Genomic DNA, 23,023 nt, shown 5'->3' on the forward strand with positions numbered 1-23,023 from the left:
GGCAGCTACATGGCATCTGACTCTGCCTTTTTTTCTCCTCTATCTTCGCTTGGAACACCTGCCTTGCTCTATTCTGCCCTGCCATAGGCCCAAGCAGCCTCTTTATTCATTAGCTAATAAAAGCGACGCATATACAGAAGGACTTCCCACACCATAGCTGGGTAGAGCTCCATCACATATATGGTGATTTGTTTATTCCTTTATTTGCTGACAAGTATTTGAATGGCTTCCAGATTTTGGATATTACAATGGAGCTGGTGGGACCATTCCTGTGCAAGTTTTCTTAAAGTGTCTGGAGCAGAATGGCTAAGGGAGGTGACCTGTGGATGTGAGAAACTGTTAAGGTGTTTACAAAAATGATTGTACCACTCTTTGAGTGGCAAAATCACAGCTGTTCCACTTCCTTACCAACCCAAGATCAAGCTGGATTTCTAGCTCTCAGTACTTAAATGAGCATGCTGTTGCATCTCCTGGCTTGGTTTGCATTTCTCTGACGACTAAGATTACACAGCTCTTTCCATGGGCACATTTGCCGCCTTCCCACCATGACTGCCAAAGTGCCTCTCTAAATCATTTGCCCACTTTGAAACTTGCATGGAATGTAAGAAGGACATGGCATTTTCCCATTATGCCTAGTGTTTCAAATCTCTTTTGGAGTATTTTTTGAAGAGTGTATCAATTGTTGCTCAAATTCAAGTTAACAATTCTTTCAAAAGTTTTATTTGTTGATGTATTCAAAATTAGATAAGTTCAAGACTTCTACCTCATGTTATCTTCTAGAAATAGCCTTTAATTTAAAACAATTACAAGGTCCAATCTATTTTAGTTAACTTTTAAATAGTACAGAGTATGTCTCACAATTTTTGTTTCAAATAGCGACCCTCTTATCCAACAAAAACAAATAAAGTATAACCTTCTCTATTGATTTCTATTTTTATGTCAAATATCAGTTGAGGATTATGTATGAAAAGGCAAGACAATGTAGAGGTTCCTTCATCTTGTATACTTGCTGAGGCCATTTTAGACTTAACTAGAATTTGATTAACTTGATAGGAAGACCCACAGAAAATTAACCAACACTTTTCTAGGAATCTGAGGTCAAGATGCCTGCTTGTGCAAAACCTCTCCTTGCAGCTGACAAGTGAGACATCAGGATATAGTTTTTGCCTTTAAAAACCCACTAAATGCCTAGTGCTAACTTAGGTCCCAAATGCCAAGTGTAGTTCCAGCCAACTGCAACAAAGACTTATAATTGGCTATCAACTATGTTATCTCTAGTGGGCTCTCCCTAGCGTATGTATGAGTGTGTGTACTGGTATGAGAATCTACTTCTGGACTTTACTGTACCATATTGGTGTGATTGTATTTATACTTATGGCTGGTTGTCTTTTAACAAGAAATTATGAAGTGTAAACATTAATGTGCTATTTTTGTCCAAGGTTGTTTGGTTACTTAAATATTTTGTACTTCAAAATTTTGAAGGCAGTTTCACAGATACTATCTAACAACACAGGTAACATTCTTGTCATTCTGTTGAATACATGTCAATGTGAGAACTGACATCGCACAGTAGGGAGACTTTCAACCCCTAATGTGCACGCCACACTACTAAAATTTACCTTTTCGCTGGAGAATGCAGTGTGTAAGTCTTTTTATCCTATCTATCCGTCACTAGCTCACATTTTTATGCTATTCTAAGTGGCACGTAATTTTCTCATTAATTGCTGCTTACATAATGAGATTTTTTTGAATATTCACTTATATCTGAGTTTTAAATCAGGAGTGAATACTGACTTTATCAAACGTTGTTTCTGCACCTACCAAAAGAATGTTTGCTTTGTGACAGACTGTTAGATTTCCTCATTATCCCAAATTTGCATTCTTGGAGAATCTCCTTTGGCTGTATCCTTATTTTTTTTAAACAGACTGCTAGATTTGAACAATTAAAATGTGATGTGGAACTGCCTGCATTTATGTCAGGATGCTGTCTTCTTTGAGCAGCAGAGTGATGCTGGCCTTTGTGAGTTGGGCATCAAACCCTGGTTATCCAATGCTACAAGCACTTGTTCAGAACTGGGTGTTTTCTTTAAATATATGAAAGAATTTGTCAGTTTTCATACTTGGCATTTTTGTCAGAAATACTTGTAGGCGATTTCTTTTATTCCTGACATTGATCATTTATGCCTATTTTTATCAGTTTTATTGATGAGAACTAGCTCTTTACTTCACTATCCCCCACCCCCACCCCGTTTATTTTGTTTCCATGCCATTCTTTTTTCTATTTTTTTTCTCATTTTGGGACTCACATATTTTTCTACTTGCAGGTGGACACTGAGCTCACCTAGTATAGGAGTCTTTCCTTTCCTAAAATAAGCTTTTGATGCTATGCATTCCTCTACAAATACTACACAGTGTGGCTCCCACAATTCTTAAGGATTTATCTTTAATTATTTAAGAGAAAGAGGTAGACAGAGTTGCAAGAGAGAGAATGAATGCAGAGGCCAAAGGAGGTTATCAAACTCTCTGGAGCTGGAGTTACAAGAAGTTGTGAACCATCCAAGGTGTTAACAGGAGACCAAATTTGGGTCCCGTGGAAGAGCAGTACGCTCTCTTAACCACTGAGCCTACCCTCCAGAATCTCATTTGCATTCAACTCAATACACTATTCATTTTATTTTTCATATTTAAAGTTTATATATTCATGTTTAAACTAGATTTATGTTCAGTACAACGAGGCTAAAAGATTCAATCTGATAATAAAAGTAACTCTGGCAACCTATAGCCAATGTAATTCTAGATATGTTTTTAAATCTGCCATCTTGCTGTTTATTTTCTATTTGTTCCATAACTTGTTTACCCTTTCAACTACATTCTTTTGGATTTGTGTCTGTGCGTGCATTAGTGTTTATTGGTCAGGCATGCACATGCAGAGGTCAGAAGACAATCAGTAGGGTTAGTCTTCGCCTTCCACAGAGTTTGCTTGCCACCGTGCATGTCGGTCCATCCAGCTGGCCCACAGCCTTCTAGCGGTTCTGTCTCTGCCCCACACCTCACAGCGACGCCACAGCATTACAGATATGCCCTGCTGATTTGCTGTGGGTCCCAGGTATTCAAACTCTGGTGCCCGTCAATGCGTGTGTGACTACTCATTTAGTCACTCCCAGACCGTTTGGGGTTTTGTTGCTCTTCTATGGTTGCATCTTGCCATTGTTCCACGACAGCTGACATTATGCAGTCCACTTCCAGGTCCTGTCGTGCTGCTTCAGTTAGTGGGAACAACTCAGGGCAGGGGATTTCACTACAGCCTCCCGACCTTGACTATAGCCTACGTGTCAGCTTTACCTCGGTTAAGAACACAAAACATTTTACATTTACGTTTGAAAAATGAGAAATGTCTTTAGTATTTTGCATTTTTCGTCTGTTTCTTTGAGTAGTTACAACTTTTAGGGTATCCTTTTCCTTCGTAAACATTTCCTGCCACTCCCTCTCCTTGTGGTGGAACTCTTTCAGCCTTTCTAGGTCTAAAGAAAAAGTTTTATTTCATTTTCATCTTTGAAAAGCACTTTCACTGAGTATAAATCTGAACTGCAGATCCACTTTCAGAACCTGGAAGACACTCTGCCATGGCACCCTTTTCCTTCTAGGAAATGCCCTCTTTCTTCAGCTTCTATTTTAATTTTCCATGCAGGCTTTAAGCAATTTGCTGTCATCTGTTACCCTGAGTATTCCGAGTGCCTCTCAGGGATGGCGGTGCTATAGGGCCTATTGCCAATCTATAGTAACTATTTCACACATCGTGCCTTTTGTTTACAAATTTCAAACGGGAAGGTAAGGTAAGCCCTGTTATTCCATTTCAACCAGAGGCAGAAAGTTCAAGTACAAATCTTCTATGCTTTGAAAACAACAAAAAAAATTTATTTACTGTACTCAGTGTTTAAATCCATGACAAGTGTTTCACCTATACACATAAAATTACTCAATTATTTTATCAGACCCTTTTAATATACAATATATACACCTATAGAAAAAGGAAGTAGGAAAATATTAATAGATAAAAATACGGCATATAGACAAAGTACTTCTGCATCCTAACCTTGCTTGAGTGACAGGTAAGGAAACTTGTTACAAGTCATAATGCTGCCATATCCTCTGGGAAAAGATGGCAGCATATCTGAGTCACCTGGGAAAAGGCATATTCCTGTTTTGCTTTTGGAAATAATTATTCATAGGTTTGTATTTATTATGTATATCTGTAAGCCTTCCATCACTTTAGAAACCCATAAAGTTAGCAAACTAAGCTACATCTTAGTAAATATTTTGATCTCAGAAAGTAAAAATGGGCAACAGACCTATATACAAAGTACACAGTTGAAATCTTTGGGCAAGAGGCAACAAGAATGTTAATGGATGAGTAGCTCTCCTAGTCCAGTCCTATCAAACTGTGGATCACAGCAGGTGGATGAGCATGCCCAGCTGCTGCTGTTGTGTAAATTCTTTCCATGATGAGCTGATATAAATAACGCTATGGTAAGGCTAGTAATAGAAAAATACTATCTGTAGCATGCTATAATTAGAGAAAGTTAATGGTATAAAACACAGAAAAATAATCTATGCTTTTTACTTGTGAGAAAAATGGCAACAATATTGTAATATTTATTACCTTACAATAAGTTTTCATTGATTATAAGTTGAGCCACGGTGGTTAAAACCTTATAGCATGATTTTGCATACCATCAATCCATTAAACAATCAGCAGATGTATAGCCCTTGAATTTTCCAAAACCTTATTAGTTTTTCATGTGTAAAGGTCGGAAACCAGAATAGGGAGCCCTCAGAAACAGAAATGTCAAAGGTACCATGTATCTGTACAACTCAAAGTTTTAAAATACAAGCATCATACATCGAACAATAAATAAGTCAGACCTGACGTCATCAGTTAACAAGATTATGACTAATCAGCAGCATGAAAAAAATCCAACTGCCGCCCTAAAATTATTTCTTCATAAAATAGAAGGTATACCAATGTTTTGAACACTGGCTACCTAAAAAGAAAATTTGGAATATAATTTGTCCATCAAAAATATAACTGTTTTAAAGAGTCACTTGTAAAACATAAACCCAGCCTTATACGCATATTTCTTTTCTTAGGCAAAGGGCACTTAGTGTATAGCTAAGGCATTCAGAACATAAAGATCCTGTTCACTTCCCTATTAGGAAGAAGGTATTCTGTGCATTTTTAATATAAAAATATAAATATGTCTGATAGAGATGGAATAGTGCCTGGTGCAAAACCCATTGTCAAGGCCATGAAAACAATACTGACTCTGTTTCATTCTTAGTTGCCAGAAACTTCCCAATCATAAAAATTAAGGTGTTCTGAGTATTCAGAAGTGGGTCCGTAGTCTTTTGTTTTCTTCGCGCAGCCTTTCGACTTCAGCCACCAATCCTTCATTCACTGAGTATCTTTCCAGCAAAGAGTGTATTTCATTCTGGAAAAGGGGGAGTGGTTTTTAGATTACTAATTGAGCACACTGCTCTGCAAGCTGTGTTTTACACACACTCAGCTGTCACTTCCTTTGTGCTCAATTAACTAGCTAAATGGTATTTCTTGGACTTAACCACAAAGATTACCAGAGAAATTAAATATCTGCAAGATTTACAGTCATACACTTGGGAATCTTTTTGCTTAGCCATCAAAAAACAAATCTGTGAGAAAGAAGCCTTAACAAGATCAAAAGTAGGTGAGCAGCTAAGATCTACTTCACTTGTTAAAGTGTCTGAAGCTTACTTATCTTGGCAATTAGCTGTAACAACTAAGTAAAAATGTATTGGTTTTTACATGGATTTTCCCTCAGATCCATAAACTCTACATTCTTTAATACACTATGTGCTATGCTTACCAGCTGTATATGAAACTGTTTAATCATCTCCACTTGCAAATTCACAATGTCCTTATGGCACGCTTCCCTAGGAAGAATAGAAATCTGTTAGAACTGCAACAGTGTAACAACCCTGGACCATCCACAAAGTATCTTCCCTGTTTACACGAGGAGGATTAACCACAGGGATGCCAGGGAGCAGTGACATCGCCGTGTGCTTGGCAGGACACTGACTAAACCCGCATCTTGTCAACAGACACAGAGACAGAGCAGGTCTAACTCATCTGTAGTCACACAAAGGGCGGAACAAGCTGTCAGCCCAGCCATCCTCTCTATTTCTCAGTGTGCTACGCCCCTTCCTAAAGAAAAGGTCACTGTGGAGAGACAGAGTAGCCAAGGACCTGCCTGACCTCTCAACGCTAATATCAAAAACAAGCCTGGTCACCTAAAAACTGTTAAAATTATGCAGAGTAACAAATACAAAGACATTTAAACTAAATTTAAAAGGCGAGTTCTTCCTTGGAACTTGCCCAAGAGGCCCAAGGCTCTAGACTGAGCATGTGCAGGAGGAGCGCCCCACGAGAAGATGAAGAGAACTAGCAAAGAGTCCTTGGATTTTAATGTCCAACTGGAGACTGGCCAGGTTTAGAATCCCAAGAACTCTGTCCAGTCCACACTGACCAACTTCCTCCCCTGGACCTTCACCAGGTGAAGCAAAGACACAGGGTTGAAAGAGTCCCTAAGGCACAGATCATATGACATCTCAAGGCGGGAACTAAGCCTCTGAGGCTGTATGGCCTTCACAGAGAGGAGCTACCATGAGAGCTAAAGGAAATGGTGGGGTCCCTCACACTGCCCCCTCTGTGCCCCCTCTGATGCCCACTGGAAGCAGAAACAGAACAACTAACTTAGAGAGCCTGAGCCACAGGGCCTCAGGCACAGAAAGCCAGGACCAGACTCAGTAAAACAAACAAAGCCCAGCAATGCAAAGAGTAGCAGCAGCTGTGGACTCAGGTCCTCATCAGGTGGGGGGAAGCCTGAGCCCGAGCCCATCACTCTAATCAGCAGACGTGTGAACTGACACGCAGATGCTCGGATAAGCAGGCAGTAAGGACCACCACAGTGATCCTACGCTTAAAACCTTCCTGTTAACTGTGTGGAGTCCTTCATTAAGCTGCCTTCCACTCTCCTTCCTGGCCAGTTCCTTCTCTCCACAGACATTCTTAGAATTGATAGCCATGTCTCTGCTCATGCTGTTCCCACACACTCCAATGTAAAACAAAAATCTCTTCAGCAATACCTTTCTAAATTTGCCCAAGAAAATTGCTCCCATTCTGTGTTTCCAATATCATTTTATTTGCGCTAGACTCAGCTGTTATCTAGACAGTTTTGCTATTAGGCCATAAATATTTATGCAGTGCTCAAAAACCTAACTATGCACTGAAAAATAAGAGGACACAGAGAGAAAAGACCAAGGCGGACCACATATAACCTGTGCAACTGTCTAAGTAAAGCACTAACAAAAAACAAGTCCGAATAAAAGTCCCAGGACAATGAAGAAGCGAGACAGAAGTCTGGCACATAAATACTGAACCCGGTGAAGGGAAGGAGAACAGACTGAGGATGTGAAGTCAGGAGAAAAGGTAAGCATGCCCAGAGATGGGGAACAGCCACAAACCAAGGCTTTCAGACCACACAGCAGCAACAAGCTGAGGAGCAGAGACAGGCTGGCTTCTGCATTTGCTCCTTTAGTCCAGCGGCTGTCACGGGACTAAATTCCCCCACCGTGCCCTCTTGGCTAATCTTGAATGAATTAACTCACATTAAACACACAATCATCCTATCAGGATGCAATGTACTTATTCCAGAGAAACTACAGCCACCGTGGGAAGACTCTCACTTTTGCATTCTTATTATCTGACACTGGGCACACCATAATTATCAAAGACAATTTTTCAGAAAGAAAATTTCTAATATTTAAAGATGCATTTAAAAATATTTTAAAATTAAAAATAAGTGTACACCAATAAAAATTATACATCTCCGATTTCCTTCTTATTATAATCCAAGTAATTGCAGGTCAAAAAGGAAAACGTCTCACACACACACACAAAAAAAAAATCCCTGTAACTGAATATAACTTCCAAACTTTGAAATAACAATAAAAAGTAGGCAACAACATTCTAGAACATGTAACTTAAAAAAATTGTTTGATCCCGCAAATTTCAAAGAATATATAGATAACCCCAATATCTTAATATTCTCTGAGTGAAAAAAATCAATTTTAATTTATGATGACCTAAAATCCTAGTGCCATACCTGGAGGCAATAGGAGGAACAGTCATCAAAACAATTTCATAATAAAAACTCAAATGAGAGGAAGAACAGAGTTAAGTTACAGAAAGATTTTCTATTTATTTGTAACATTCTGATGTGAAAATGAATAAAATGTGCAACGCCCTGGCAATGCTGCAGCACGCGTGGGCAGCCCGTGTACGGCGGTTCTGCTGAACTCGTCCATACTGGGTTTCATGGTCTAAGTGGATAAGGAAGACTGACCAGGTCTCTTCCTCTAGACGGCACCAGATCTCATTACAGATGGTTGTAAGCCACCAAGTGGTTGCCGGGACCTTTGAAAGAGCAGCTATTGCTCTTAATGGCAGAACCATCTCTCCAGCCCTAACATTCTGATATAATCTATCGGGAAAACATTAAAATTACATGTAAAAGGTATCTGTCAGAAAAACATTAGAATTACATGTAAAAGGTATCTGTCAGGAAAACATTAGAATTACATGTAAAAGGTATCTGTCAGGAAAACATTAGAATTACATGTAAAAGGTATCTGTCAGGAAAACATTAGAATTACATGTAAAAGGTATCTGTCAGGCCTAGGGAAATGGCTCTGGCTACAGACACATCCTGTCAAGCCTGAAGACTTGGAGTTTAGTCTCCAGAACCCACATAGCAGAACGAGAACTGACTCTACATGCTGACCTCTGACCTCCATGTGGGTACAGTGACTTATGCTCCCCCATCTGAGCTCCACAAAAAAAATATAAAACAAGCACAGAAGTCTGTGTCTCGCACATCACTTCCCAGAGTGAGTGCACTCATAGGTGATCTAGAAATACCGCGTGTGAGAACTACATTGAGTATATGAAACTCTGCCCACACCCTGAGGTGCAAGGGCCTCCTGCACGCGGGCTGCACTTTTCCGTCATGCCATCTCCTTGCGTCCCTTTCCACGGTGTCGTATGCAAAGATAAAACTTCATGTTTTCTATGATTTTATGGTCATCAGAACTTAGACACAAACAGCAGTTGCCAGTGCGAATTCTGGTTGTGGATTCACACAAGGAAAAACACAGTGACTAGGGAGGAACAACTCGTTGCTACCTGCAGTCATCCAAGGTTTCCTGTATCATGTTCTGAATGAAGCGGATCTGAACAGAGGTCAGCGGTGCACTGGGCCGACTGCTCCCAAGGGTATCGACTATTTTCTCTGAGAGTGAGCTGGCTACTCCAGCAGTGACGGAGGACGCTACCTTTGGAACTAAAGCAAATGGAGAAAATAGTAATAGTGAAGTTGGACTAAGCTATCAAACATTTCTAAATAAGATTTGGTAAAGGAAGACTTGGCAAACTGCAAAAGAACAATGTTCTTGTGACATTTAGAAAAACACTGTCTGGAATACACATTTTAGAAACTGTCTATGTCATTACTTCTAATGGTCATTTATCTGTCTAATGTGATAACACATGATGGGGAATTAGTCTTGAGGACCCCTGAATCGTTCCTCTTATAAAAGATTCATGGGACAAGCTGTACCACAAACCAGATGAGCCTGGACTGCAGGAAACAAACAGAGGAAGCACGGCGGTAAAGCAGTGCCACAGGCTAAGCCCCAGAGTCTAACAAGCGCAATGGACTCGCTTGCCTCTCGGGGAAGAGATTCTCTCAGGCAGCTCTTACAGATCAACTTAGCTCCCTTAAAGGCAACTGGCTCTTAGGACTCTACGGCATAAATTCTAAGGATAAAACTTCAATACAAACTTCTTACAGATTTCAGGTATTTCCAAAGAGTCCCTTCCTACTCCATTCTATGCACACTGAATTAAATCAAACCCTTATACGTTAGACCAAGAATGGAGCTCATATCAAATGACCAAATCAGCATTGCTGACTTTAACCACTCATGCCTTCTAACAGAAAAGGAGAACTCCTGGTGACCCGTCTACAAACCCACATTCCTTTAACTTTATCTGGTCTGTGGTCTCTCTTTATCCCTTACAAGGGAAATAGCCCTGGATTCCCAACTGCACATATGTGCCCTGTGCTTACCTGGAGTTGAGGATCCATTGACTGAGGGCTCATGTATCAATGGGGCTTCAGTTTCTTTTTCTGGCTTTTCATATTTTTCAAGATTTCTTATTTGGTTAGATGATGGAGAGGTATTTAGAAATCCAGGCTCAGCACCAGAGGAGATCAACTTTGCAAACTTTGTATTTAAAATAAAACAGTCACTCTAATATGTCATTTCTGATTTAGCCCTATTACCTACAAAACTTTTATACAGTTCTCACTTTTCCCCCCACTAGGTAGGTGAGGAACAGAGAAAGATTGAGAAGGAGCTAATACTAGCAGCGAAGGAAGTTAATAATTAATAAAATTATTAATAATGAATAAAGATGTGAATATTTACAAAAACTAATTTACTAAGCACTTGTTGATTACACTCAGTGCAAACACTGGAAGAGGAAGGGAGGTAGGAGGGGTGGGAGGCCATCTCTATACGCTCCCACATCGACGAGACAGAAACATCTGAAAACAGACATTTTTGTACTTCTGACTTGATTATCTTTTAAGTTCTAGTTTTAAATATAAGCTAGAAAACAAACACAGACATTTGCACACGGACAGTCTTGATCTTCCTATGACCTTTGACCCCCCAAGATGCTAACACAAAGGTTCTTGGACACCTCAGATTTGCATTAACACTAAGAACAACTTGACTTTAGGCTACAGAGTAAAACTTGCTTTAGGCTGCAGAGGAAACATATTTTAAAAGAATTTTCCTCCTTTTCTACATATCTCTTTTCTTTTATCTCTACCTAAGACATCCAGGTTTCCACTTGGGCACTACTGGAAGCAGACAGTGAGCTGTAGCTATGGACACAGGTATACTGCCCACTGCTTCAGCTTCACCTCTTACAAGTGAGGACTGGCCAGTGAGAATCAAGAACATACTCAGATACAGGGTTACAATATACATTATTTTAACTTGATTTTTCTCTTTCAAACCTGAAGTTGATTTTTTCCCTTGCCTTCATGAGAATAAAAATCATTTCTCCTCGATTTAAAAAAAAAAGGTATGAGATATTTTCTTGCAGATGTGTGGCTATCTTCAACACAGACAGAGTTCTGGCAGACTTCAGAGCTGTTCTTCAGTCATTAAAAACTGGCATCAAGATTGAAAGCTTTCCCTGCCTAGGCAGGACATGGCATCCACTGGCGGTTGCCCCCCTGAGCGACAGACACTAACTAAATCTGGGTGCTGTGTTTCAGTGGGTACCTGTTTCAAGGAGTCCTTTGGCTCCTGCCTCCCCGGGAAGGCTCTCTTCGCCTCAGCTGCCAGATCAGGGCTTGCACTGTCTTCCTTCCCTGGAGACTCCATGAAGACGGCAAGAGGGCTGGACTGTGGCACCAGAGTGCTAGAAGCGACTGGATTTTTTCTCGGGGGGAACACTGAGTTCAGCTGCAGTAGAAAGTCAAGGCCTGGGAAAGGAAGGAGGTGCCGTAAGCACATGAGGTTTCCCAATCTTAAACACGTGACATTAGCACTTACAGTGACAGCAAATAATCTGGCAAAAGACAGGGGATCTGGATTCAGAGGACTGGCTTATTTCTTAGCTATTTCCCAGAACTGATGGAGATTTGGGAGGACATCTTTTCAAGCTTGAAACTCTATTTGCTGTGTGGAAGTGTGGTGAGCCTGTAAAGTACACGTGCCCAGGCACACTGATGTGCTCCGGAGCCTTAGCAGGAAGACTAACGTGCACAAGCCAGCCTGCACTACACGGCAAGAGTGTCTTCAAAAGCTCCTTTCCTTGTGAAAATACTCTGAAAACTCTAAAGCCCAATCAACGTTTTGGACAGCATTTGTTCTGAGCGATTGGATTTGTGGTGTCTGTGGCAGTCTGTAAGGTGACCCCTGACGAGTCATGCCTTCGACCCCCATGCACTGTGCATTCCTCTCAGTTTGCACCTGAGTTAGACGAAGGAAAGGAACATGGCAGAAGTGGCACGACGCCACTTCCATGACCAGGGTCCAGTGTGACTTCTCTCTCACCATCCACTTGGAGGAAAGCAGCTGCCCTGTTGCCAGCTTAACTGAGGGGCAGGAACCCAAGGGGCAGGAACTCATCTCTCCAGTCAAAAGCCACACAAATGAGCTAAGAAGCAGTGCTGAATGCAGCTCTGGCTGATTCCTCAACTGAACCGTCAAGGAAGGAAAGACCTGAGCATCGGGCCAAGTGATGCTTAACTCCCAGACACAGCAGGATGCCAGTGTTTGCTCTTTAAAGCTGGTGGGGAGGGGAGGTTACACAGCAGCGCGGACAGTATGACTTCTCATTTCCACAAAAATATTTCCTAACACTTCTTACCATCTCCTTTGCCTACAGACTCATCACCTCCTTTGTTGACCACAACATCTGTAATAAAATAAGAAAATCAAATTATTTTTTATTTGCAACATTTTTAATAATAAACTAATTTTTTTAAAAATTTGTGAAAAAAGAAGCTGTAGCAACTTGGGCTTCCTATTGGTATGATTGGAGCCAAACATCCTCAGGAGACTAATTCAGGTTTCCCTGATTCTGTCAGCTTCCTGCACAACAGCAACTATGAAGGTTCATTCTACGGCCATGTAAGGAGACAGCAGTACACAAACAAGTCTCAAAATAGGCACTAGTGCTCAACAACCCAGTTTCACTTGATCTATTTGGTGCCTTTCTGATCTGGGTTATGCTTCTAAGACTGTTAAACTACAACCTTTGCATATTTAAACTAGGGATAATGTCTTGATTATTTCGCAAAATTGAGAATTAATTGAAATAAAATATCTTACAAGTATAATGTAATAAAAACATACGGTTTTATTGGTATTAACTTCAATCACAGGCTACTGCAATATTGTTAATTATTCATTTACCAATATATAACAAAAACTGTGAACTCAATGTTAACACATTAACAGAAAAATGGGCAAAAGTCACTAGCAAATTCACCTGAAATACAAATGACCAATAGCAAATGACTACCTGATCAGAAATGTTATCTGTGTTATGTATATTTACCTAGTAACTACATATCACATACTAAAACTCTCTCTCTCTCTCTCTCTCTCTCTCTCTCTCTCACACACACACACACACACACACACACACACACACACACACAGCAGACTTTTAAGTTCTTGGATTCCTCTTAATATAAAAATTGTTTAACAGATGAAGAAAGTGAGAAACAAAGATTAAGCCTTTTCCTTAGAGAACTGCACCCTTGAGACTGACCAATTCCAAGTCAACAAAAGCATTATATTTGACCATGTTTCCTTACCACGAAGGTGAAGCCCTAACAATTGGAGAAACACACCTCAAACTGGACATCTGAAAAACAATGCAGCGACTACAAGAGACGCTAGGCTGTTCATGAATTTACACTTAGACACTGACAAAAGAGCCCCCCCCCTCCCCCGTGTGCGTGTGTTTAAAACCTCTGCTATGGACACTTAGATTTTCTTCTGATTTTTCACTATTATAAATAAAACAGTAAACACACCAATCTTACAGATATCTCTGAATATTTTCTGAGGTAAACCGGTACAAACAGAATTACAGGCCATAAAGTATGAATAGTTTAACTGTCAAACTACCCTACAGATATGTGCCCGGATCACTGATGACCCTGCTATTAGCACTGATCTACCCACTAAGGAGTGTGAGCCTCAGCAGAGCTGGAAAAGCACCAAGGGGGCAGAGGTTTCTTTTTAATGGTGACGTCTAGAGGGTGGTGACAGAGATGATGTAATATAAACATGACAGTATCATATGTAAGTGCAAAAGAAGAGGCAATCTATTACCTAGCCATGAAAACATTGACTAAATATCAAATAAATACTAATAATCTTTATTTTTACATACCAAGCATCCACGATCTTAAGGAGGCTTATTTGAAGCAGATACAAGTCAAAGATGGCTTATACTGGCAGAAACTCCTTCAAGGAATTCTCTTGGCGCCTAAGCTGAGAGATGGAACACTTGCCTAACATACAGAAGACCCTGGGTGGATCTGCAGGACAGGGGTCAGGGGAGGACCAATCTTTATGGAAATTAAAATGCTATTAGGAGCCACGTCCACGACCAGCATTTGTTTTAGCAGGCTAGATTCTCACACACGGGGTAGAGGAAAGATCCACTCAGGAACTGAGAAAATGAACAGAAAGCACGGGATTGACCCACTGACCTGAACACTTACCGTCTCTGACTGGTGAGAACATGTCACCTAAACTACTTTTCCTAGTATCATCAAAGCTGGAGAAATCTTGACTTTTTCCACCATCTGTTTCCTTAGATAAAATATCTGTATTTATGCTTCGAGAAGACAAGCCTTGGGAGAATTGGATACAAAAATCAGTGCTTTGATATACATCTAAACAACTGTTACAACCAGAACTAGATCGCAAAAATGAACATCACCCATACTGTGGCAGTTTTATAATTGAGCATCAAGAAAAGCAGCAGAATATGTCAGTGAAGGACTTTTCAAAACAAACAGCTCATTTGTTCATAGGAATCACTACAGCAGACAGTTTCTAAAATCATCAATATGCTTTTGCTGCCCTCTTAAAGTACACGAAATACAATATATGACTGTTATGCTTATGACTGTCTACAAATGAGTAAGACAGATCTACCAGGCATGAAGCATGACGTCTCGAGTACAACAGCAGCCAGCTAACGTTTGTTCTCCAACTTGCAGAAAGGCCCCTCGCCTCCATCTAAGGTCTTCTTTCACTAGAGTGGGGTTTAACTTGACTCAGCACTCTCGAGCTAAAGGACTCAGAAACACTTGTTACTTACTGGCAACAAGAGAGCACAGACTGGTAAAGGGCAGAGCAGTGCAGCAGGCAACCGTAAAGGCTGCTCGTTAGTGCACGGCTTTCAGGCTAAGGCTTTGTGGGAGAAACCGTACATCAGGACCATCCTGCTTAGCCTGGGGTGTGAGTGAGGAGCTGAACTCCAGCTCCCGCACCAGCAGCAACTGCTGCACGTTTCAAAAGGAGCTTGACTTGGCACCTGGTCTCAGACGGAAGCGGAGCACGAAGAACAGACTACTGGGTCTCCAAAGCTGACTGAGCCCGGCTAAAGAAATGAACTTTAACCAAAACCAGCTGCTGGAAAGTCAAAGCGCCTGTGTATCACAGCACTGACAGGGGTTTCCAGCAGGGCTTTCAGCCTGGCACGGTGACACACACCAGTAAACCAGCACCAGGAGCTACAGAGTCCAGGGTTAGCAGGTGAGAGGGGTGAAAGGGAAGAATGTGAGCAGGGAGGAGCTTGCCTCCTTTTTTTCTACGTTTTTAACATATTTGAATGAATGTTCTAGCCTTTAAAACAGAACAGAGGGTTAGTATCATAGAAAAACAGTACAAAAGCCATAACTTTCATTTCTTAAAAACTGTTATTTCCTACTTAAACTGAAAACCAGCAACAAACCTATAGAGTGTTTTTTTTTTCAATAACTAAGTTGGATAACTCCAGTAGAAAGAGGAATTTTTTAAAACTTTAGATTAATTGCTGATACACTTTAAAATAAGTGATCACAATGGTCATGACTGTGACCACTACTGTGGTTTACTGAGTGTCTCATGGGCCAGGGATACATGTTCTCAGATTGCCATAGATTGCCATAATAATCTTAAAGATTAAACATTATCATAGTGTATAAACAACGAGACCATAGAGACCAGCGTGGCTCAGTCAGAACACTGCTTGCAGCAGAAGCTGCAGAGGATTCCCAGACCCCACAAGGGAAGAAGAGCAGGGTGCCTGCAGTCCCGGCAATGCGGAGGCAGAGGCATGGATCTCTATAGCCACCCAGAGAGAAACTCTGACTCCAAAAGTAAAGTGGGCAGTACTGAAGGGCTGTGGACAGTACCAGAAGGACTGTGGGCAGTACTGAAGGATTGTGGACAGTACCGAAGGACTGTGGGCAGTACCGAAGGACTGTGGGCAGTACTGAAGGACTGTGGGCAGTACTGAAGGACTGTGGGCAGTACTGAAGGACTGTGGGCAGTACCGAAGGACTGTGGGCAGTACCGAAGGACTGTGGGCAGTACTGAAGGACTGTGGGCAGTACTGAAGGACTGTGGGCAGTACTGAAGGACTGTGGGCAGTACTGAAGGACTGTGGCACCAAAGCTGTTTCCAGGCTTCCATGCACAGAGGCACAAAAGCTGTGCTTGTGTGTGGAAGGCGGAGTAAGGAAGCACAACTACGCCAAGGGCAGGGCTGGGCAGCCTGCCATGATGAGTCAACTTCTCTGCAAGCTGACAGGTATTTCAAAATCATCAGAAGCCTGTTTGTGGGGACAAAACAAATACTTTGCCTAAAATTTTGAGACTCTGTTAATAGCTGTCATTAATCAGTAACCCAGCAGACCCAAGCCTTCATTTGCTAATGAGTGCAGTCATCCTTATAGAAGAACTACTTATTAAAAATTGATACTTGAGTTCACGATTTATAAACTATCATTTTAATCTTTTAAAGTTATGAGCAAGAACTGCAGACTCATTTATGAAAGTCATGGCAAATTTTCATAATACAATTAATTTAGCATTTTAGGAGACATTCAGTTATATTTCAAAAATATTTCTTCCAAATAAACAGCCACTGTGTTTGTCTCCAAGTTCTTAAATATGGACCTAGTTGTTTGTATGCTGTGACCACTCTGTGAGAGCAATAGAGACCCTCACGGGAAATCGACACTATCAAAGTCAACACATTTGGTTTTGTCAAACTTTGGTTTGGCTGCTATTTACAAGTGGTAAATTCACACTGAGAAGCAAGGACTTATCCTGCAAAGTGAAGGACAGGATAAGGTGTTTTCTGAGACTTCAGACTGTGGTCCTAGCTCCGACTCCTGGTGCACTGAAGTCACTCCTACATCGCACCTTCCCTGGCTGGAAGGAGTCAGTCAGCAGGGTCGTCAGAAGAGACCACCTACACACTATAACTCTCAGTTAACAAATGAACAGTTTAATGTGTGCCAGGCACTATGCAGCATTTCAATATACCCTACACCTGACTTACTTTTCATTTGTGATATGAAACATTAAGAGCCATAAGTTCAAACCAAACAGACAGCACTGGAGTTCCCACTCTTTGCTCATGATGCAACAAAAACTCAGCCAGTATGAGGAGTCTTAAAGAAGGATTTCTGAGTCAGCATTTTGTAGCTAAAACAATCGCTCTTTCTCACAACTGAAATTCAGTTAAAGAGTTAATGCTCCCAAGAGCTCTTTAACAAGGCAAACTTAGTAAGCTTCATTTCTTCCATGGTATCTACAAGTGAGTTTTGCCTAAACACTCAAATGAGTCCTAGGTTCTCAAAAAAAAGTGCTAATTATCTAATATTTGGGCAAAGACAAAGCCCTCAGAACACGCTGACATAGCAAAAGTACCTGCTTTATCCTGAGCGGCAACAGCTCCTTTGGCCACGGCTGTGGTCACAGGCTGTGGGAGAACTGTGGCAATGGAAGGCGTAGTTGCTTCCCTGACGGTTCCAGAATTCTGGGCAGCCCCACTGCTGCTGCTCACAGCAACACTCCGCTTGTTCACTGATGTGCCCTTATTTGAGCAGCCTTTATTTAAATTTGCCTGAATGGAAGAGAATATTTAAAAGCTCGGGTTACTAATGTGTCATAATATACATTAATATTTTATAAATGCCCTCCGAAATTAAAAACTTAATTTTTCTTCTTATTAAGCTTGCTGGTATATCTGAATTCTGTTCTAAACAAAAATGCATTTTAGACTACTTTTGATGAGGGTTTACATAAGAATTAAATATTAAGTAAGTTTAAAATCAAGTATCAGATAGCTTTATACTAAAACTATGTACAGCATCACCATATAAAGTACCTATGAAGAAATACAATGCTGTATTTAATGGACAAGATATAACTTTCTTTTTCTGGGCTAGGGATTTTTAGTGCAACTGAAAATATTGAAAAGAGAACATTTCACCTTCGTCAGAGTTGTGGAATACTGAAATGCTATACACTGTACAGATGTCTTGTGGGCACTGATGGTTTTCACGGGTGATTTCAGCATCCTTAAGTCGTACTGATATATTTTCCCACGGGAAGACCCAATAGCCAAAGTGGCTCCATCAGGCATAAAATCTACTGCGGTCAGAGGAGTGTCGGCCACTAAAGTTTTCACCAGCCTGTGGGAAAGGAGGGGCATATGCAAATACATCGGTACATCCAGGAGTATAAGCTTATATGACACAACTATTTCTCAAAAACACTTATTTCGAGGACATCTTGGAACACAGGAGCTGTAAAGAACTGGACATTCCACCCTGCTATTGTCCTCACACCACAGGGCACAGCCTCCATTTTCTAGGTAGACCACGTCCTTCCTGGAGTCAGTACTCCACGGCAGGGATGTGGCAGTCCCCAGCGTCCCTCCACAAACAGCCGGCAGCTTCGGGGAGGAGGCACCACATATCCAGTTTCCACTTAGGGGCCTGCTCGTCTCTGGGGGACTGCGACCTTACACTGAGCAGATGCTACTGTATTCTGAGTTGTGTATCTCTTGACCAAACGCTAAAAGCAACACAGTTTATGTGGCCAATGGAGACTGACTTACTCTTTGCTGGTCTATCTGGTACTAGACAAAGAGGAGAAACCAAGGCTTACTGATCTTAGAGGCTGCCAGATAGTGAAACAAGTCACTCACTAGAGCATTGGTGCAGCCGAGCATTGCAGCATTGGAGCATCGGTGCACTGGAGCACTGCAGTGCTGGGCCCTGGTGCACTGGAGCACTGCAGCACTAGAGCACTAGGATTTCAATGGTTCAAGATCATCTACGCATTCAGGACCCACATTCCTTAGAAATAACCGGTAATGTCTGGAAACTATAACTCAGTCATAACTCAGTAAATGTCACTGTGCTTAGTGAGGAAACACCAAAAACAGTGTTGAAATATATTATAGTGCTCACGATGGCACCCACAACAGACAAACACCAGTCCAAAATATAATAAGTTTAGGAACTCTAATACAGAAAATAAATTTCAAAACAAAAGTGCTTTAAAAAATGTTTAGGTATACTTTACAAAAGAATCTTAGGACTGATGAAACAAAGATATACAATGAAGAACCTCTCTCTCCCTCCTTCTCTGCCTCCCTCCTTCCTCTCTCCCTCTCTCTCCTTCCACCCCTCCTTCTCTGCCTCCCTCCCTCCCTTCCTCTCTCTCTCTCTCTCTCTCTCTCTCTCTCTCTCTGTCTCTCCCCCCCTCTCTTCCTTCGCCCTCTCTCCCTCTCTTTCTCTCTCTCTCTCTCTCTCTCTCTCTCTCTCTCTCCCCTTCCACCCCTCCTTCTCTGCCTCCCTCCCTCTCTCTCCCCTTCATGGTCTAAAAGTATCCTAATGTCCATGCCATATCCATTATTCTTTCCTACATGAGAAAACAAAAGAAAAATCATATCAGATACATCAAATGTACAAATATTAGATCCTCTTGATAGAGATCAGATGCCTGCGTAAGTCACAAACATATCTGCTAATGAAGTAACTGTCATTATAGCATGGACTTAGTTAGGACTGGGGACGTAGTTCAGTGGACAGACGGCTTGCATAACATACAGAAAACCCTAGGTTGATGCTGAGTACCACGTAAGTGGGTGTGGTGACATATACCTCTGTCTCCAGCATTCAGCAAGAAGATCTCAAGTTCAAGGCTATCTTTAGCTAGCTGGCTAGATGGAGACCTGCCTTGGCTAGGTGAGACCAGATAACGTCATACTTACTTCTTACTTGCAGTGTCATAGAGGATGATTCTTTTATCCAAGCCTATGGTTACAAACAGCAGTTCATTGACAGGAGAGAAACAGATGCCTGAAGCTGGAGCCTTGTGTGGACTGTCAAAGCTATGGTAGGAGCTCTGACTGTTGACATCCCAGAGGGTCACTACTCCATTATCCGAAACACTGCCGAGGAGAGACTTCTTGAACAAGGAGTACTTCACGTGCCGGACAGGCTGTGATACAAAGACACACTGGTGTGACTGTCACAGTCACAAACATCCATACACATGACTGAAGTCCATCGCTCTGCCTACACCGGGTTAGGACTTCTCTGATTTAAAAAGACAGACATGTTTAGGCCACAGATCGCACCATATTACTTAACACGCTATAGGACGGCCCTGCAGCATTTCCATGCTCCTATTAGTTGAGTATCTGTCATGATTTTATGATCCTGGAGAACACAGCTTTTTCAATCTCCTGCATTTCAACTGTTAATACACAGCATCCACGTAGACTCTATTAATCAACCAGGCTCAGAACAGTCCCCGTAAATACAAGGCACAGCCACAGTCAAATCCCAAAAGAACACTGGGAGAGAATGAAAATATTTTACCCTCATTTCCTCTATCCCCCTTAGACTCTGAGACGCACTGATCTGTGTGGGGCCTGTGGAACTGGTAACGCGGCACAGAAGCCCAGCAAGGCGGAAGTACAGTGGAGGGATGGGGGCAGGCAACAGCCTGAGGGCAGTGTTGGCCTTTCTCCAAACACTGATCCCCACCAGGAACTTCCTTTCTAGGTCATCCGGCCTAGAGGATTCAGGCTGAGTAAACAGCTCTTGAATAAAATTGATTGAATCATATCTACTTCTCCTAAAATACTGCTTTTAGATTTCTATTGGTATCATACAATTAATTTTGCTTTAAAAACCTCACAATCTACTTAATTCTAAGATTTCTTTTGTCTCCAATAACGAAAGTTAGGAAATAACATAGAACAAAGTCTGACTAAAGAAACATCTGTTTCCAAACACTGATGGTAAGATAAATTACTGTTAATTCATTAAATGTGGCTCCTTGTTCTCATATAGTTAAAGAGTACAAAAAGAAAATGATGAGTCCTTTAGTTTCCATTTTTGTTGACAAAAAAAACACAAGCAAGTGAAGACACAATCTTTCTTTTGATCTATATCTGAGGGGGGAAAAAAAGAACTATGTGGGTTTTTTTGGTGTGTTTGTTGTTTTGATTGCCACTTTTAGTCACTACATTTTTGGTTTGGGGTAAGGCTTCCTTCCTTCTGCAGTCCAGGTCAGCCTGATCCTTTCCACAGATTAGGGAAGAATCTGAAGCTGTAGCTAGCTTGACAAACCATGCGTAAGATCCTGAAGGTGATCCTGGCACTCCAGTAGGCAGAAATCACAGTTCAAGCTCACCTTAGCTAATGAGCTGGAGGACACACTAAACTATAGGAGACCCTACCTCAAAAATAATTTTTATTTTTAATTAAAAAAACAAGACTAAGAGAGAATGCCAAATGTCTTTGCCATAGCCATAGATAACTGCAGCTTTCTAAATTATTCAAAAGAAATACTGTACAATTCTTAAAGATTAAACAGCATAAAATGTAAATTTTATAAATGTAAATTTTGTAAGTTCAGTGAACAAACAGGATTGCTAATTTTTCTCCTGTGTAAACAATTCTCTTGCATAGATAAAATTGTCACAGGCAGTTTTGGGATGCAGTTTGGATTTAAGTGTAGGAGGTTTGCCACCACCCTCTGGCCCTTAAGTAGGCATTCTTAGACTGGCTTTACGAGGCAATTATAATCTAGGGATACAGGTAAGCTCAGAGCCACAAACACTCCACCCCTAAGAACGCAGTTTGTTGTCTTCCTCCCCTCTGTCTGACTCCCTTAGGGAGACAAGCTACTGTCATTGGTTGTGTAAGCTTCAGACCCCATACCAAATTCAACTGTAACCTCACAACTATAGAAAAATGGCTTACCGTGTCTGGTGGTACCATAAGTACCTTTCTGTACACACTCCTGTATGTGCAATGGGACAGAGCAGATCCCTGGGGTCACAGTCTACTATATCACAGTCATGTCAGTAAAGTGTCTCCTGTTGGATTCCAAAGCTCAATATAAAAATGCACGATTACACCAATCTATCTTCTCCAGTTTCCAACACATCTATCATTTCCTAAAACTGTTGATCTAAAATTATTTCTATTTTTGTTGTTTATACTTTTCAGAAATACTAAGTTGAGAATATTAGACACTTTTCTTAGGAATTGTCTATTAATCTACTTTTCCTATTTTCTATTGGGATATTATGAATTAGTGCTAATTTGCAACTGTTGTAAAATTGTTCTTAAAGTAATGTTCATATAGACTGTAAATACTTTAGTCACTTTCTTATAATTTTGTTGATTCTCTTTTTGTCAGATCAGAAACAGTCTCAAGGTTTCTGGACACCACTTCCCACCTGTGGATTGTTCTCTCCAGAAGTTCTGTGGGGGTGGAGTGGGGGTTTGGCTTCCTGTGATTCCCTTCTCTGGTCAAGGGCACTCTTCTAGCAGGAAGAAATCATTTCAGACCCCTGAATCCCTCCTTCATTTATCCCAAAGCCAGTGGTCACTGAGAAGATATTAAAGGTCTACTCTGGACAGGAGAGCAGGTACAGAGGCCTGTCCCTAGAACACTTCAGTCCCCAAGTCACCCTCAGTCCCAGTGAAACTCTGCCCCAAGTCACCACTGTCTGCTGTCTGATCCTTGGGCCCATTCATCCCCCACAAACTCATTTGCCACCCAAAGAAGTACTTTCAGTTCCCCTTTTCCCTTCTCCATTTTGAAGCATAGCTAAGCTGATCTCATTATGTTACTAGGTAAACACACACACACACAATTATTTAAGTTTTGAATCAAATCAAGAATTTTATAATACAATTATGCTTCCTTGTTCATTATCAATTCAGTTACTTTAAATAGAACTGGCATCCTACGGTATTTCACAGTCAAATATCACAAAATTAAAGAAA

At 41.1% G+C, this 23,023-nt stretch overlaps 1 protein-coding gene and 1 non-coding gene across 2 annotated transcripts in view; both read right to left on the minus strand.

Annotated features, from left to right (window-relative positions):
* Positions 1-691: 691 nt before the first annotated feature.
* Positions 692-23,023, minus strand: part of Nedd1 (NEDD1 gamma-tubulin ring complex targeting factor) — a 41,496-nt gene continuing 19,164 nt past the window's right edge. The window contains exons 6-15 of the mRNA XM_038314625.1: positions 19,984-20,213; positions 18,193-18,394; positions 17,628-17,823; positions 14,421-14,552; positions 12,548-12,595; positions 11,455-11,657; positions 10,224-10,380; positions 9,278-9,434; positions 5,901-5,967; positions 692-5,489 (exon numbers count right to left, since the gene is read on the minus strand). Of these exons, the coding sequence (XP_038170553.1) occupies positions 5,385-5,489; positions 5,901-5,967; positions 9,278-9,434; positions 10,224-10,380; positions 11,455-11,657; positions 12,548-12,595; positions 14,421-14,552; positions 17,628-17,823; positions 18,193-18,394; positions 19,984-20,213 (1,497 nt within the window). The 3' untranslated portion in view covers positions 692-5,384. The remainder of the gene's footprint in view (positions 5,490-5,900; positions 5,968-9,277; positions 9,435-10,223; positions 10,381-11,454; positions 11,658-12,547; positions 12,596-14,420; positions 14,553-17,627; positions 17,824-18,192; positions 18,395-19,983; positions 20,214-23,023) is intronic.
* On the minus strand, positions 8,084-8,226 carry LOC119803770. The gene has a single exon (XR_005283724.1). It is a non-coding gene; the product is annotated as a small nucleolar RNA SNORA79 (small nucleolar RNA).

Source organism: Arvicola amphibius, chromosome 17, assembly GCF_903992535.2.
Source record: "Arvicola amphibius chromosome 17, mArvAmp1.2, whole genome shotgun sequence".
In the NCBI taxonomy this organism is placed as follows: Eukaryota; Metazoa; Chordata; class Mammalia; order Rodentia; family Cricetidae; genus Arvicola; species Arvicola amphibius.